Below are 18,157 nucleotides of genomic sequence, written 5' to 3'. Positions count from 1 at the left end.
ACATACAATTTAATGGGTTTTTTTTTAACTGCAACAAATTTATTAGGTGAACTCAAGTGAAAACTGGTACTAATAAATACAAAGAAGCTAGGGAATTTCGGAAACTGAAATTTGTTTACCAATTAAACAGAAGTAAGTAGAAAAACACTACGCTTTAATTATTTCATGTTTAAATATTAATAAAATCATTATAATATACAATTTTAAATTAATATTTTTTTATTGAGATCGCTTAAACAAAAGAGTTGAGCAGCAAACTTTATTTTAAGTTTATTTTTCACTTAAAACTTATAAATTCATTGTGTTACAAAATTATGAGGGAAATTTTCCATGTTATAAAAGTTAAATACTAGTGGGTAAAATTATACAATTGCACGATGTTGTACAAAGCTATCTGAACTAATGAAAAATCTAAAGATGAATGAGAATTTACCAAAAAATTACCAACATTTAATGTGTTATGCATTTTTCTGTGCGACTTATGAATTCTGCTAAAGAACGTTTAAAAATCTATTAAAACTTAAAATCGATTTTAAAATACCTTTTTTACGGTTTTTTTTTGTTTAAAATTATTTTAAAGTTATTTTAAGATTTTGTTATGTAATATTTATAAAAATTACAAGATGATTTTTTTAAACTCAAAAACAGTATAAACTCTCTCATCTACCCTCATTATAAAATTAAAATTCTTTTTTAATACCGCCTAAAAAATGTACAGCACAAATTTATTTTTACAGAAAAAAGCCCATTCACCCACAACCACATATTAATTTATTATAAACATCGATCAGTTGCAAAGCATATTCATAATACCTATTTATAGTTAACATCCTTAAAAATTGCTTTATCAGTGCCTACAAAGGAAACATCAGTTAAACTAAAATTAATTTATTATAAAAAAAAACCCCAAAGAAACAACTTAAAATACTCGTTAAAATAATCTTTACATAAAGATTTTAAATAATTCCTAACTAACCAAATTTTCTACATCTGAGACCATTACCTCTAGGTCTGAGGGCAGTTGTTGTTGTTGTTGTTGTTGTTGTTGTTGTTGCTGTTGCTGATGTTGAAGCTGATGGTGCAACCCTGGCGATGCACTATTACGACTTCCTCTTTTGATTTTATCCTGATTGCTACTGCTGCTATGACTACTTGGGCCGCTGCTTGATGACAGCGTCCAGTCAAACGGACGAGTCTTGTTGCTGGTTTCATCACAGGTGGCAGTGTGGGGGCTATTGGTACTTAAATTATGATGATGATTGTTAAAACTACTATTAAAATTGTTGCTACAACTAGGCTGGGATGATTGGCGCTGGAAATTTAAACTGGCTCGCGGGATATTACTAAAGCTGCCACGAGCTATAGAACCTCGTTGCGGGGGTAGTAATTGGGGCGGGGGAAGGACTGCTGGTTGAGTGGTATTGTTGCTAGAGCTGCGCTTTAGAGGCGGTGGTTGTTGCGGTGACGGTGTTTCGGTGTCCTTTGTTGCTGAGTTCTCTCGGCGCAGGTTTAAATTCGAATTACTGCGTTTCGTTGGGGGTTGAAAGTGTCCCGCTGCTGCGACAGCAGCTGACGAGGAAGTCTTCAGATTCAGACTGCTGCGCTTCTTTGACTTGGACAGATTTGTCTGACTACTACTGGGGTGGATAAGGTTTTGAGTGCTGCCAAAGTTGCGACTCAAATGCACAGAGTTATCACTGTACTTGCGACTTGCTGGATGTTTCGCAGCTGTGGACTGGTTTGATATGGAATTGCTGCGGCTGTAGCTGTGTGGTTGAGTTGGGACAGCATTTAAAGTGGTGTTGCTCGAACTGCGACTCATGTGTCCTGAGATCATTCGTGCCCCCGATGACTTCGATGTACTGGGTTTGGGATCTTTGACTTCTGCCGTTGGCAGCATGTTTTCATAGAGAGGAGAACTCTCCGCTGGAATTGATGGAGGGTTCTTTGGATTCAAAGTCTCATAGTTTGGTTCACTATTGGTTAAGACTTGATTCTCTTCCTCGATGTTTTGGCGAAGAAGGAAAGCGGTTCTCTTGCCGCGTTCACTTCCAAGCCTATCTGGAGCTATTGCCGTTGCATTGACTCGCTTTTTATCACTGGAGCGAGTCTTTCGTTTAATTTTATTCAACCCACTTCCTATCACATGCGTCTTCACAGCAGAGTTTTTAGATAACCGCAAAGAAAACTTAAACGGTGGCTTATAGACGACTTGAAGTTTAACTTTCTCATTGCTAAGATTGCCCACTGACTTGGTCTTTTGTGGAGACTTTTGAACAAGTCGTTCGGGCGTTGATTGTGACTTGGACATAACTTTTCGGACTTTTGATGAATGCTCAATGTGTGAAAGTGGCTGCGATACAATCGGTGATTCCAGCAGCCATTTGTGGACTTTTCCGAAAGTATTCGTATGTCCGCTAGATGGCAGTCGAGTTCCATTCGAATAATCAATGATTTCCTTGTGTTTTTTACTCGACTTTGTCTTTGATTTTGATTTTGACTCAACTACTATTGGCTTAGCTAATGGTGGAGGATTTTCAGTTTCATTTGTAGTGTTGGCAGTTGGAGGTGCTGGCGCAGCTTTAGTTGGTAATGGTGCTGCAACACGATTCTTCTTCCGTGTGGGTTTCTTGAGAATAGCATCATGTTGTTGCTTAGAATTGAAGAGATTTTGTTGTTTTGAATTACTGCCGGGTGTTAGGCCATTAGCAGATTTGGTGATTATTTTTGTCTTGACAGTTCGTTCGCCGCGAACCTTTTTCTTGAAGGGCACTTTTGTACGGACGGCCGTGTGTACGATCACGCCGTTGTTGTCGTCTGGTAGACGTACTGTTTCTGTTGTTGCGCTGTGGATTATTGTGACCGATTTTAGTTTTAAGTTGGAACGTTTGGCTAGTAATTTCGTGCTGAGGATCTGTTGAATAAAATAAAAATTGATATTTAATGATCGTCAAAAATGCAATAAGAAGGTTAAGTTCTCAACGGTTAAAATGAAAAAAAAAACCAAATAAATAAAAATATCAAAAATGAATTTAAGGAAAACAAATTACAAAAAATTATGATGGTGATATAGTCCGGTCAAATTAGACTAAAATAAGGGGGTGAGGTTACATTAATTCCCAGCAAGCTGAAAATTGGTAGGATTGTTGGAAACACCATCATAAATTAAATCTAAAAAGTCCTCATCGATCCGAGGTGTGGAAAAAAATTTACGGGGGGTCAAAGGTCACAAAAACTGGTTTTTCACGATTTTCAGCAAAACGGTAAGTCTCATCAAAAAATTTTCAATGCAAGAATTGTAGACCAGATTATTATATATAAAAAGTGTCATGACACTTTTTTTCCTAAGACCCACCGTTTCTTAGGTATAACGATTCAAAAAGTTGAAGTTGAGTTGTAATCGTCATAATCTGGCTTATTCTGAAAAAAAACTCCTAACTGAAAAGTTCCTGAAATTTCATTATTTTTTTAGCTTGAATTTCGTTCTTCAATGGTTTAGAATATGGGAAACCAAAAAAAAAATGGAAATTTTCACCATTTTTCCGATTGGGGCCCTCCTCCCGAAACCATTTCCCTGGGAATTTTTGTTTAGAATATGTCTGAATATATACAGGGTGTGCAATAGAGAATGGACAACCCTAAAACGGCTGATAGCTACACTTATGACTGTTCTAAAAACAGACAGAAAAAAGTTCTATCGCAACCAGTTCATAAAATATTGGCTTTTTTTCGTTCAGTGTATTTTAAATTTTATCATCTTGTGTTTTCGTTCACTACAACCACGAATGAATGAATTTTATTTATTTCTTTTTTTTATAATTTTCTACAATAATTGTATGGGTACATAAATTCTTTAAAAACTGCAAAGCTATTGCACATTTTCGTAAAAAAAATTTGAAATCTGTTTTTTGATGCAAAATGTAAAAAAAGTATTTTATGAAAAATTTTAAACACCTGTGGTATAAAATAAATCTATGAAAACCTAAGTGGCCAACTTTCTTAAAAATATTCCCCTTAAACGAGAAAATTTTTAAGAAAGTTGTCCACCTAAGTTTCCATAGATTTATTTTATACCACAGGTGTTTAAAATTTTTCATAAAATACTTTTTTTACATTTTGCATCAAAAAACAGATTTCAAAATTTTTTTTACGAAAATGTGCAATAGCTTTGCAGTTTTAAAAGCATTTATGTACCCATACAATTATTGTAGAAAATTATAAAAATAGAAATAAATAAAATTCATTCAGTCGTGGTTGTAGTGAACGAAAACACAAGATGATAAAATTTAAAATACACTGAACGAAAAAAAGCCAATATTTTATGAACTGGTTGCGATAGAACTTTTTTCTGTCTGTTTTTAGAACAGTCATAAGTGTAGCTATCAGCCGTTTTAGGGTTGTCCATTCTCTATTGCACACCCTGTATATATTTAGACATATTTTAAACAAAAATTCCCAGGGAAATGGTTTCGGGAGGAGGGCCCCAATCGGAAAAATGGCGAAAATTTCCATTTTTTTTTGGTTTACCATATTCTAAACCATTGAAGAACGAAATTCAAGCTAAAAAAATAATGAAATTTCAGGAACTTTTCAGTTAGGAGTTTTTTTTCAGAATAAGCCAGATTATGACGATTACAACTCAACTTCAACTTTTTGAATCGTTATACCTAAGAAACGGTGGGTCTTAGGAAAAAAAGTGTCATGACACTTTTTATATATAATAATCTGGTCTACAATTCTTGCATTGAAAATTTTTTGATGAGACTTACCGTTTTGCTGAAAATCGCGAAAAACCAGTTTTTGTGACCTTTGACCCCCCGTAAATTTTTTTCCACACCTCGGATCGATGAGGACTTTTTAGATTTAATTTATGATGGTGTTTTCAACAATCCTACCAATTTTCAGCTTGCTGGGAATTAATGTAACCTCGGATGTCTAAATTGACCGGACTAGATAAGGAAATGTTTGCTCAATCACAACTATAATAGCAAATGTAATGTATGTACACAAAAGAAAAAAAATGTGTTTCATAAGGAAATATCAGTTGACAGTTGTTGTTTTAATTTTGTGTATGTAGTTTTTTCATTTTTTGGTACACTCGAAAATTGAACATTACACTGCCCAACACACAAAAATTTTCCAGACCGTTGTTTATCATTTCTTACTAAATTAAAGGTTCTAATTCCAAAAATATCATTAGTTTTTTTCTAGCAGCTCTAGTTTTTAAATTATTCATACATGAAAAGGCAAAGAAATTCATAAATTTTTTTGTTTTTGTTATTTTTATTTTACTAACTGAACCAAAAAAATTACATTCGAAACAAATTTTGCCAACAAAACCTTATAAACGCTTGTAATAATAAAATCTAAAAAAAAAATAGTATAAATTTACCCCAAAAATGTGAAAAATTAAAATATAGAGCTCCTAGAAAGTAGCCAGTGTGATTTTTAGGCTAAGTGAACTTAAGTGCATTAGGTTCGATAATAAAATTTCTGGAAAATGTAAGCAATACATTTAAATTAGTATAACTTTACAATGAGTACGAAATTACCTCAAAAATGTGAAAAAATAAAATATTTAAAAAAATAAAGCTTTGGTTTACTGACCCCAAATACATTGAGTTTAATATAAATTTTTCTAGAAAAAACTAGAGCTGCTAGAAAGAAACCAATATTATTTTGAGCTAACTGAACCCAAATCTATAAAATTTGATATAAATCTTTCTGGAAAATTTGAAAAAGTTAAAAATTGCTGGCCAGTGTTAGTATTAAACACTGTCTTAAAGTGATTTTTTTTATTTTTGAGAATGGTATTATTTAAAAAAATAACATTTTCTTTGGGTTACAAAGGCCAAGCCTACACAGAATATTACAACGGCAGAGAAGAAAAATGGATATGAGCATAGTTTAATTTTTCAACGACTACGCTTGCTCTAGTATTTTGTTGTAAAGATACGCTACTGTACTGATTCTCGATTAAATGGAACTCAGGAAGTGTTAGACCTAAAGAAAACCAGTTGAAACTGGGAACTTATGAAATGTCACTGAAATAACGAAATGTTGGTTTTGTTCCATTTTTTATAAGGGAACAAAATTTTTAAATCTGAAACGATTTCATTGTTAAGTTAAAAAAAACTTAACAAAAAAAAAAACAATTCAGTAAGATCTGCTAAAATGCCAGTTCGAAAATTCTATTTATTTATTCTTATAGAAGTGCGAGTTTGAGAGTATATATAACCGGTCTGAAATTTGGTTCGAAGACTTTCATCGAACGACAGAACAGTGGCGGATCTAGGGGGGGGGGGGGGGGGGGTTGTTGGTGTCATGACACCCCCCCAAAACCTCAGATGAAAAACAGAAAATTATAAGGCAAAAAGGTGGAAACGAGCTTTTAAACCATAAGAAGGGTTTCTTTATTGTTATGACTATGCTTTAGGAAATGATTCATGGGCATATTAGCAAGAAGTCGTTTTAAGTTGTAAATATATGCAATGAGGCCATACAAAAATTTTTTTGTTTTCTTACACATTTTTTTAATGAAAACTTTTAAAACCAGAAAAATAATGATGCTGAAAACATCGCTCTTAAAAACATCGATGTAATCGAAACTTTAAAGTTTTTTTTAAGTGAAGGGCACCAGGCGAGTTCTACTCAAAACACGAATGTGGAAGAAAAACATTTCTGAATTATTTTCCTACTTTTAGTACAGTTGAACCATAAATTAAGGTACCTTCCACGTAAGAATTTTGTAAAAATATAGGTAATTTTCTCCAAACCGGTCCCTGCGATTTTGATAAAAACATTCAACTGCAATCGCAATGTAAAATGTGGTATGGTCAACGTTGATTCAATTTTGAAAAAAAAAAAAATACATTTGAAAATGATGGCCTTCAACGAAAAATCATTCTGAAAAATAGTTAAATCAAAGTGATTTCTGTTTATTTTAACTAGGTTCAAGATTCACACAGTGTAGAAAGGTTATTAACTTCTAATTTTGTTTAAAATGACAACCTCAATAATTTCAACAGATTTAAAAAAAAGCTTTCATTGTATTAATTAAAAATTAAATATAGAAAAATTAATTTATTGGAATTTTGCCTTATTACGTGACCTTTCTTTATTTAATGAATGTTATCTTCTTCGTGGGCTACAGGCAGGGGCGGACTGGGGGTCAAAGGGCCTCCCGGGACTTTAAGGAAAAGGGCCACAAATACATAATTCACTTTTAAAATTTTTAAAAAGAAAAGTTGATATGCAGAAACTGTTTCTTGATATTAAATTTTTTCACGTTTATTGATCTATAATCTGTGAACAGGCGGATCAATTTATTTGAGTGATTGAAAATAAAAAAAATGTACAGGGCTAAGTTATATAACATTCATTTTAAAACGTTAAGTGGGTGTTACTTTCAGTTTAGTCAAAAGAAAATATGTATTCTTTATGTATCTAATATAAGGTCTTTATATATCAATATATCGAATGTCACTTTTCATAAATGTCCAACTCTTCCAAAAATATGTACAAATACAAATCGAAAAAATCTTTATCTTAATTTGTTTGACTAATGTAGAATGTTATTATTATTATTATTTGATCTCAACACAACGTTCTAGAATGATATTATAGCCCAGGCAAATTAGTAAATCAAATCGCATTTTTCGTAGGACTAAATTTTTTTTCGTGGAATGTATTTGGGTGAATGTCCTTATCATAAAAGTCAATTTTTTGTCGAAATCAGCCGCCATCTTGGAAAAGAGGTTGGTACCATTTATATTTAATAGCTCCATTTTTACTCATTTTAACAGTCTTATTCACAATAAAATTATCTAAAAAATGATGTTCTAACGAATTCCGTGGCTATATTAAATTCAATTTTATAACTGGTCCCGGTTTGTCTCGAAAGGTGGGGACAAATTGACATTTTTACTTGCGATATTGGTACTACATATAGGGCAAGTTAAAAATTCGAAAAAATAATCGGACTTGAGATAACAATCAGACATGACATTAAGATGATAGAGTAGGTATGCTAAAAAAGTGGGTCCCGCTATTCTGGTCTGTCTGTCCGTCTGTAAGTACCGCGAGTTATAGCCTAAACTAATGGAGTGATTTTTTTCAAACTTGGTAGATAATAGTTTTGGGTGATTCCCTGGAGGACAAATTGAAATTTTTTTTAGGGTCTTTTGAAAAATCGATTTTTTGAAAACGGGTTGATAAATTTTATGGAAATTTCGTTTTTTTATTTCTAATAAATGGTATACCAACTATATTTTTTGAAAAATGTTAGAAAAATTTTATATATAAAAAATTATTTTTTTATAAAACGGCTTTAACGATTTTCGAAATTTTTTTCTGAAAGTTCCTTTTCATTGAAGATATCAAATAGCATAGGTACTTAGTTTTGTGTAAACGATCATTTAAAACGGTGTTTAATTAATTACAAAATTAAAATTACGTCATTCCGTCCGTCGTCGGTCTGTCCTACGAGCTAGGGCGTAAACGGATAGATGGTAGATGGATTTCCTTGAAACTTGGTACAGATGATTTTTACCTAGTTCCAAAGACCCGTTTTTTTTTTTCAATATACCGTTTTGGAGGTATGGCAATTTTTTCGTAAACGGTTCTCGAAATTTTGTGTACGTAATAGTCTTTTGGATTCTAACAAAACTGCATTTTTAGTTTTTCTCAAAAAATTTGGAAAACGGAAATATGGCGTTGTCGTTTTTGCAAAAACTGTCATATTTTTTAGGTTTCTATATTTCAAAATCTACATACAGGTATTTCTTATCATTTTATAGTGTAAAATGCAAAACAAAATTTAAAAAAAGTTTATATTTTAAATTTAATTTTTTAACTTTATATTGTTTTTAATTTTTTTCTCGGAACTTAACAAAATCTTAAATATTCAATAGATATTAAAGATAAAGATACTTTTAACTACAAGAGCAAGTAAGTGCGACCCAGTCGTGCATTTTATTTTCTTACGTGCTTTGACCTAAGGGTCTCGGAAATTACTGTACAAAAAATTACGATGGATACGTTTTCGAGACATAATTTCTCAGTTTTTTGTCGTTGTTTTTTCCCAGCATAGTTAGTACCCATTCGGGCAATATCTTGAGTAATAAACGACCAATCTGAACAGAAAAACCGGCCCTGATAGCTGAATAAATAAGCAACAAACACTAAAATATTTTTTTGGGTCACTTCAGATGTTTAAGAGACATTACATAAAAAGATTTTTAAAGTAAATTTTTGACAAAAAATTTCTTACTGAAAGAAAAAATCAAAATTTTTCGAATCCTCATCGTTTTAAATTTTGCATGTGTATTACGTTTTTTGGAAAAGATAACAAAATACTTTTCTTGAAAATCTATGGATTTTGTAACTATCAATATTTTCGACCCTTTTTGTTACTTTTTGGGTTTTTGTCTATAACTTGAAAACCAAGCTGAATTTGAAAATTTTTATTAAGTAATATTTTGAAGATAAATAAATTTTCTATCGATATGTATCCTTTAAAATTTTTTTCAAATTAAAAAATTGTAAAAAACTTAAGAAAAAACAATTCAAGAAAGGAAAAAACGACATTTTTAATGTTTTTACTAATAGTTTTTTTGTATCCTTTGAGTATTTTTAGATATAAAGGAGAAAAGAGAATACTACTTTATAGGGTGCTTCTTATATGGTCGAAAAAATTTTTTTTTCGATTTTTTAATGGGACACCCCTGCATTATGTTCTACCATATAAGCATAGTATATGGTATTTTTTTCCGATTTTAATATTAAAATGTAGGGGTCGCTACCATTCACTAAAGATTTAAGTAAAAAAAAAAAGATCAATTTCAACAATTTTTTTTGTTACAATACAAAGTACGCTAAAGACCCGATTTTTAATCTTTTAATAAACAGTCAGTTAACTGTCTGACGAATAAAGATATAAGCTCAAAAAAATCCGATAAAAACATTAAATTTTTCAATTAAAAAAAATCATTCAGTTAGCTATTCTACAGAATAACTAAAAAAAAAATGTCAAATTCAAAAATATTCAAAATTAAACGTCATTTTTATTCCGCTGTATTTTTATCAAAATTTCTTTCAAAACAGCTAAAGATATAATATAAAGTACTTAATTCTGATTAAAAATTTTAAAATTTTCTGAGAAAAAAAAATAAAATATTTTTCAAAACTTTGAATTGTGGTAGCGACCCCTAGAACGTGTTTAAACTATACTAAATTTTACCCAATTTATATTTAAGGCAAAAAGAACAAAATGAAAGGTTGTCCCATTAAAATTTCGAAAATTGATTTTTAAGAAGCACCCTACTACTTTATCTTTCAACATAATGGTCACAAAAATTAAATACGGCTAAAATTGGATAAAATATGGACTTCGAAAACCTACTGTTTTTGATCTTTTTAAGCCATTTTTCTTTAACAAATACAAGTAGCATATTTTTATCAATTTAAAGCATTATTTTATAAAAAAAACGATCTCATATGATATTGTTTATCCTAAATCCCGAAACTATTTTCTAAAAATAAAACCACGGAGTGCTATTAAATGAGAGGGTGAAAATTGAAGATAGGGGTGCAAAAGCCCCATTTTTGAAGTTCTTAATATATCTTGCAAACAAAGCAAAATTTGTATGTATCGCATTTAAAACTTTTTTTGTAGAGAATTAAATTTCCTATAAGAATAATGTTTTTTTTCCTATAAGAATAATATTTGTTTTAAAATTCAGAAAAAAATTTGCGTATCTAAACAGTCGAAAAAAACACTAAAGAAAATCAAAAATTTCAATTTTTTTTAGTTTTTTTTTTGTTATTTTGGTCGTATCTCTTTTTTGGGCTGAGTAAGACATAAATATTGCTCTAAAAAAAGATTAAATTTCCTCCAAAAGTGTTTTGTCTGGTGGGCCGCTTAATACAGTGAATGTTTATTATGGAAAGGGGGGAGGGTCTATCTGCCCCCTTTTAGGCGGGAACCGCAGTTTTCTTAAAAAAATACTTTAAATTAAAAAAAAATTATTAAAAAACAACGGCAGCAATTACAGTTATTAACAATATTTTAATTTAAAAAATTTCAAAAGGATGCATATCGATAGGAACTTTAAAGTGGAGTATCTAAGGCAAATTGTTATTGTAAAAGATCCATAGGAGGCCTACATTGACTAAAGGGCCACAAACATAATTCTGTGGACCTCGAAAGATCCATAGGAGGCCTACATTGACTAAAGGGCCACAAAAATTATTCTTTGGACCTCGAAAGATAAATAGGAGGCCTACATTGACTAAAGGGCAACAAACAAAATTCGGTGGGCCTTCAAAGATCTATAGAGGGCCTACATTTACTAAAAGGGCCACAAGCATAATTCTGTGAACCTTGAAAGATCGAAAGAGGGCCTACATTGACTAAAGGACCACAAACAAAATTCGGTGGGCCTTCAAAGATCTATAGGGGGCCTACATTTACTAAAACGGCCACAAGCATAATTCTGTGAACCTTGAAAGATCGAAAGAGGGCCTACATTGACTAAAGGACCACAAACAAAATTCGGTGGGCCTTCAAAGATCTATAGGGGGCCTACATTTACTAAAACGGCCACAAGCATAATTCTGTGAACCTTGAAAGATCGAAAGGAGGCCTACATTGACTAAAGGGCCACAAACAAAATTCGATGGGCCTTCAAAGATCTATAGGGGGCCTACATTAACTAAAACGGCCACAAGCATAATTCTGTGAACCTTGAAAGATCGAAAGAGGGCCTACATTGACTAAAGGACCACAAACAAAATTCGGTGGGCCTTCAAAGATCTATAGGGGGCCTACATTTACTAAAACGGCCACAAGCATAATTCTGTGAACCTTGAGAGATCGAAAGGAGGCCTACATTGACTAAAGGGCCACAAACAAAATTCGATGGGCCTTCAAAGATCTATAGGGGGCCTACATTTAATAAAAGGGCCACAAGCATAATTCTGTGAACCTTGAAAGATCGAAAGAGGGCCTACATTGACTAAAGGACCACAAACAAAATTCGGTGGGCCTTCAAAGATCTATAGGGGGCCTACATTTACTAAAACGGCCACAAGCATATAGGCTTTATAGGAGGCCACAATATGTTTATATTGACTAGCAACCGAGCATTTTATGAGAAAGTTTTCTTTTACAAAATAGAATTTCAAGTGCTTTTAAAAATTTTCTTCTTGCCCGAGGGCCTACCGGGAAAATTCCCGGTTGCCCGGTGGGCCAGTCCGCCCCTGGCTACAGGTCGTATTTTGATTTTACTTTTTCTTTTCTCTCGACGTTTCGATTGTGCTTAGGTACAATCTGTATCTTACAATTCTGTGACCCCCCCCCCCCCCCCCCCAAACCGAATTTCTAGATCCGCGCCTGCGACAGAATGATAAAACAAGAAGAGATTCTTAACATTAAGCCAGTCTTGGAAAGATTTTAATGCTTTTTTTGTTATGATAATATTTGCTCCATTTTAAAATGTCATCTCTTAATTTCCGCCCAAAAGACTGAATTGAGTTGAAGGACCAATTATGTTTAATTACTTCCATCGTATGATCTATCCACAGAAGATACTTAGTGACATACATACCAAGATTAGAAAGTTACTCATTTTCCTCAATGCCAGTGCCATTAATATTTAGTGACAAAGGGTATTATTTCCACTCCAACGAGAGTAAATACCATTGGGATTTTTGCAGGTTTTTTTCATTTAGAATTTTTAATAAGTTAGTTAAAAGACTCACAACCAAAGAGTGCTTACTGCCTTCAGAAAAACGATCAATTGGATTAGATATTTCAGACTGGAGATCATTAATGAATATTTAAAAAAATATCGGATACGAAACAGTACCCTGAGGCACTTCAGCATTTATTTTTGCAGATTACAAAAACCTTATTGTAAGAGCTGATAGTACATAAATAAACGTAGAAAAAAGGAATGTAAATTGTAATTGGCGGCAAAGAAGATTCGCCTTTTTGAGGGACATGCTGATGCTGGACTAATTCTGGAGTGCACGTCCATTATAAAAAAAAATAATTTGTATTCTTAGGTTTTCGGTTACGCGCTTTTGATTGGCGCAATACGAATTCGTGTATCTTCAATACAGATATTGCAAAATGTCCAATAGTCCAAAAATGCACATTTTTAAATGTTCAAACAGCCAAATTCACATTTCAATTTTAAAGCAAATTGAACTACAACTGTCAGAAAAATACCAAACAATACAGTTTATGAGTGTATCGCCATAATTAGAAACGGTGGTCCCAAGCCCACTGGCTATAAGTGTAAGACCGCCTTTTTTTCATGCTAGTAGACTAAGCTTTGCCGCATTTTTTCCTATCCACTGTGACCTGTATTCTAGATTATGATTGATAGTAAGGCTCAGCATTGAGAGTTCCTCTCTACATTGCTGATCTAATAAAAAGGAAGCAAAGCAATGAGCTATAATCCAAGCAATACATTAATCTAATATGAAAGTAAACACCTTATTTTTTTAAATCTTGAGCCCATCCAAGATTCCGACATATGTATTCCCAGTATTCAAAATCGAGAAAATTAAAGCTTTAACGTTTTTTTTTCAAGGATATAAATTTACATAAAAAAATTGTCTCTATATTTGCATCGTTTTCCGAGATTTCTGACACTTTTAAAAACTTAATTGTTCGAATCCTCATTAAGAACATAAATTGATTTCAATCTTCAATTATACGTGTGACCCTATCCTTTGAAATCTAATATTCTGAAACGAAGGTCTATAATGACAAAACTCCTTCCAAAACAATGTTTATTCTTAAATATCTAATCAATATCCTATTAAATTTCTTAAATTCCTTAAAGTTTCAAATCACAGAAAATATTTTATCTCTTTCAATGACCCAATTAACTGTTATTGAACTTCCATCAACAACAACAAGAGGCTAACACTTGACCATCCAGTCCATATACCCAATGCAATATTATTAACGCCAATGCGCCATCTATACGGTATATCTCTGATGGACAATGTTGCACTCGACCGACCACCTTCATATCGATCCCTCGTCCTTCCATCAAACATCATATCATCTCCATGAATCATATAGGTTTATCCCATCCATATCCCTGCTATGCGGCAGAAACATTTAAGTTTATCTTATCTATTTGAAGCTACACAACACAATCTAGCGATACACACTCATGATAGACAGCCCAAAGCTAGTCCTACATCATCATGACGACGACGAAGAAGAGATATATATTAACACAAAACTTACTCCTTCTTAGCTCTCTGGCAATCTCTCCGTTACCGTTTCCAGTACCAGTACTATTACCAGCAGCAGTAGCATCATCATAGTCGTTTGCTATTTGCCGAATAACATGTACAAACTGAGAGAAGAGAACGACGACCAACCACCACCATCATCATCATAATAAAAACAAAAAACAACAACAACAAAATATAAAGACAAGAACAAAAAGGATAAGAAAATTCAATCGGAAACGAAATAAATTTAAAGAAACAGAAAAAGTACAAATTAAACGGGATAACCGGATAACCATGTAAGGGAAACGGAAATCCGACAACAAAATCCTATAAAAGGTTATTTCCGTCATGGCTGCTGTCGTTGCTTCCAAACGGTAAATGGAATGCAATAGTACTTACCAGCAGAAGGAATACTCCAACGATAGCCAAGGCCACTGTATACCAGTTGGTTTGTATCCATTTCTTGAAGGAGGCGATGCTTTCTTCGGACAACAGCAGCTTGCGGAGTGTAGCCAATGGACCGGATGGATCAACTTCACGACATTTCTGGAAGACGTCACAGTATCTGCAGGAATAAGATTTATTAATTGAGAACAACTACTCTCGGTCGGTATCCGAACTTACCCATTGTAATCGTTACATGGTGTCCCGGGCTTAGCGAACATATCAGGGACATCAAACGGTGGCTCGTTCCATTCGAAGGAACTGCGACATGCCTGGCCTTCGCCTGGCTGCTTGCAACACAGCTCACACGACTTTGTCTTGGGGTCACTTGGTCCAGGTATACACTGACAGGACTCTAATCCGTACGCCAGGCATATGCTACCCGTGCACTCGCCCATATAGCAGACAAACTCTTTGTTGCAGATGGTCTTGTTAGGTTTGTTCACCGATGCCGGACATTGCGGCATCCGTCCATCACAGAAACTTGGATCACGGCAGCCATTGTCATCGCGACACTTGTCACCGAACTTCAATTTGCAATCGGTTGTGCAGCAGGGCCCTTGCGAAGGGCTGCACATGGCGCGGGGTGTTAGAGTGCAGGGCCGTTCGTCGAGTCTCGCGTGCCGAGACATTGGGAAGCAGCAGCTGTCCTTGCAGTCCTCTTCCCAACCGCAGTCACACTGTTCGCCCGGTTCGACGACACCATTGCCGCAAATGGACGTCTGCGGTTCGGTGAAGCAGCCTTTGACACTGCGCGCTTTTGCGTTAAGGACGGGTTCGATGGATTTGAGTGAACATGGGGAGAATTTGTTGTTGTTACGCTTGTCGCCGGAGGTGGCGCGTGCAAACATAATGTAGTTCCCATCCTCACCACCAGGCGTACATTGCTCTGGGTCGTGCTGTTAGAAACAAATAAACAGAAAACGAAAATTAATGTCACACTGCTATTGAGGTGGGTTATGGGTGTTTTTTTTGGAGGAAGCCTTGTATTGTAGGTAATAGTTGGAACAAGCAGAGCATACATATGATTGTGTATATGATGCATTCAAAAAAGGTGTGGCAGTGGCATGTTGTTGTCGCCCGCCGTAAGTACTTTGGAATGCAAAAACACGCCGCACACGAACGAATTTTATGCACACATGCGGATGGTGAATTGAATTTGTCACTTTCGTGTGTCGTGTCAGTTTAAGTTAACGTGAAAGTGAGGAATTGGGTTATCTATAAAGGGGCGAGTCTTTGTGCGACACGTCGCATCTGTTCCCTTTGTCATTTCATCACCTGCAGCAAACTACTATGATGGATTTATAATTGCAGGTATGTGTTTTGCGTGTACTCGTTTGGTATATGAAAGATTATGAATTGAAATGTGTGTCTTGTGTCATTTAAAATGATGTTGTACATTTGTCACATGTAGATATGAGTTCTACCAAAATTTTGATTGATAAAAAAAGAACTGACACAAAAGGATAACGAAAATGCAAATAAATATACCTACTCGTAGGTACAATAAATGTGAAGTGAAAGTTCAAATAACTTGATGAACTTCAATCACAAACTGTTTTCAAGTTTTACAGACTGAAGCATGAGTCATTTTTAGAACTTGATATATGAAATTAGAAAGTAAATAAAAATGGCTGTTTCCATTTTTGACAGGGGAGTACACACCATTGGGGCAAGGAGGGCCGTGCCCTGGGGCCCCCGACACGCCGCGCAACTCAACGTACTCCTCTGGTTTTTGATAGTATTTTCTACAAAAGTAGTTAAGTTTGTCTACACTTTCTTAAAGTAAAAGTTTCTACCAGAAAATGCTGCAATGAAATTTTCAAAACTAAACAATCTTTTCATCAGCTACCTAATTGAAAATTAGTAGATCACTTTTCCAAAAACTTTTAACATATAAATTGGGTTATGTCTTGGAAAACACATGCGATTTTGGTCGCGCGACTATTCGAACACAAAAAAAGTCACAACGATTTCAATGACTGTGTGGCGAGTTTTCAATTTTTCATTTTTAATCGCGGGTAGCATGTGTGTTGGCATTGAAATCCTTGTGATCCATTTTCAGTTTTTGTGTCCCTAGTCTATTTTAAGGAAAACACTGAAAGTTTCACTGCATTTTAAATAAAACAAAATATTAAAAAAAAAGTGTAGTTACTTGGATATAGCAGAAATGGGACGGTAAGTTAGAAAAATAAATGATTTCTGATCTAATGGGTCTCAGAAAAATAACTTTGTCGAAATGCCTTGTTTTATTTTAAAATTTTACTTCAGTATTGTTTTTTTAAATACCAAAAAAAGTCAAAATTTAATTTTTTATTTTGGTAAATCATGTAGTACCTACTTACTTACGGATGAAAATATTTACTACTAATAGATAAAAAGTAGTATTGTTATGCTTCGATAAATCAAATGGCACGGTACACACTGGGGATTTTGCGGAAAAAAGTCAAAAATTTAAAGTTCCTCGGAGAATATTTCAATAGTATTTCTAAATTCTAGAATAAAATCTGAATCAAAATCAGAAAGAATTACTAAAATCGGACTTGTAGTTTACTTTTTAGAGCTTTGTAAAGGGACAAGTTGTTGAAAGTATAAAAAACGAAGTGAAAATACCCCCAAATTAAAGCTGTGTAATTTTTTTTAGCTTGAGCCGACTCATACACTTTTATTTTTCCGTAAAGAAGCCATCGTTTGTCTATTGTAAATCGAAGAAATTATTAATTTTAAAGATGTTAATTATTTTATATAATTATTTAAAGAAAAGAGAAAAAAATGGCTTGATTTTTTCATATTTTTGTATATATAATTTTAGCTACACTTGCCTACAGTTAGAGGCTATTAAAAACTTTTTCCTTATGAAATTCCCTTTTGATGAAGGCCAAATTTGGGTGCCACCAGGTGCCACTGCGTTTTTTATTGGTAATTGAAAACTTCATTTGGTCGCAAAAATCATTTTCTTAAAAATTACTTAAAATAACAAAAAAATATTAAAAATCAATGGTAACACTTACAGTTATAAATGACACTTTTTTTAAAAGCCAAAATATTAGGCTTAATTTGAGCTTTTAAATTAAGTTCTTTAAGTGAATTGTTTTTGAAATAATCGATTTCAAAGTCAAAATTTTGAAAACAAAATTTAAAAAAACATATCCAATACTATTTTTGACAAGGCTGGGGATTTGAATTCAACTTGAATAACGAAGAACACTGCCTTAATTAATTCCTTACCAAACACTGAAAACCATATGTTTCTATGCCTTCTAGTTTTCGAGAAAATTGAAAAGTAAAAAATCTCCTTTTTGTCAGATTTTTGTTTTTTTTGGCTGCAAGCTTGAAATTCTTATCCGAAAAGACAAATAGAGAAAAAAAATTAATTCGTAACACATTTTTTTACAAATCTACTACAATAAAATTACATTTGATTTTTTGAACTTGGCTCAGAAAAATTAAT

The 18,157-nt window shown here is 33.4% G+C and overlaps 1 protein-coding gene across 2 annotated transcripts in view; it reads right to left on the bottom strand.

Annotated features, from left to right (window-relative positions):
* Positions 1 to 770: 770 nt before the first annotated feature.
* Positions 771 to 18,157, bottom strand: part of LOC129915851 (uncharacterized) — a 337,223-nt gene continuing 319,836 nt past the window's right edge. For both annotated transcript variants that reach the window (XM_055995543.1, XM_055995542.1), the window contains 3 exons: positions 14,887 to 15,605; positions 14,662 to 14,827; positions 771 to 2,914 (listed from right to left, as the gene is read on the bottom strand). In XM_055995543.1, coding sequence (XP_055851518.1) covers positions 968 to 2,914; positions 14,662 to 14,827; positions 14,887 to 15,605 — 2,832 coding nt within the window. In that variant the 3' untranslated portion in view covers positions 771 to 967. The remainder of the gene's footprint in view (positions 2,915 to 14,661; positions 14,828 to 14,886; positions 15,606 to 18,157) is intronic.

The sequence above is a fragment of the Episyrphus balteatus genome, chromosome 3 (assembly GCF_945859705.1).
Source record: "Episyrphus balteatus chromosome 3, idEpiBalt1.1, whole genome shotgun sequence".
Taxonomy (NCBI): Eukaryota; Metazoa; Arthropoda; class Insecta; order Diptera; family Syrphidae; genus Episyrphus; species Episyrphus balteatus.
Note: the sequence above shows the minus strand (reverse complement) of the source record. Positions and strands in the feature narration are given on the sequence as shown.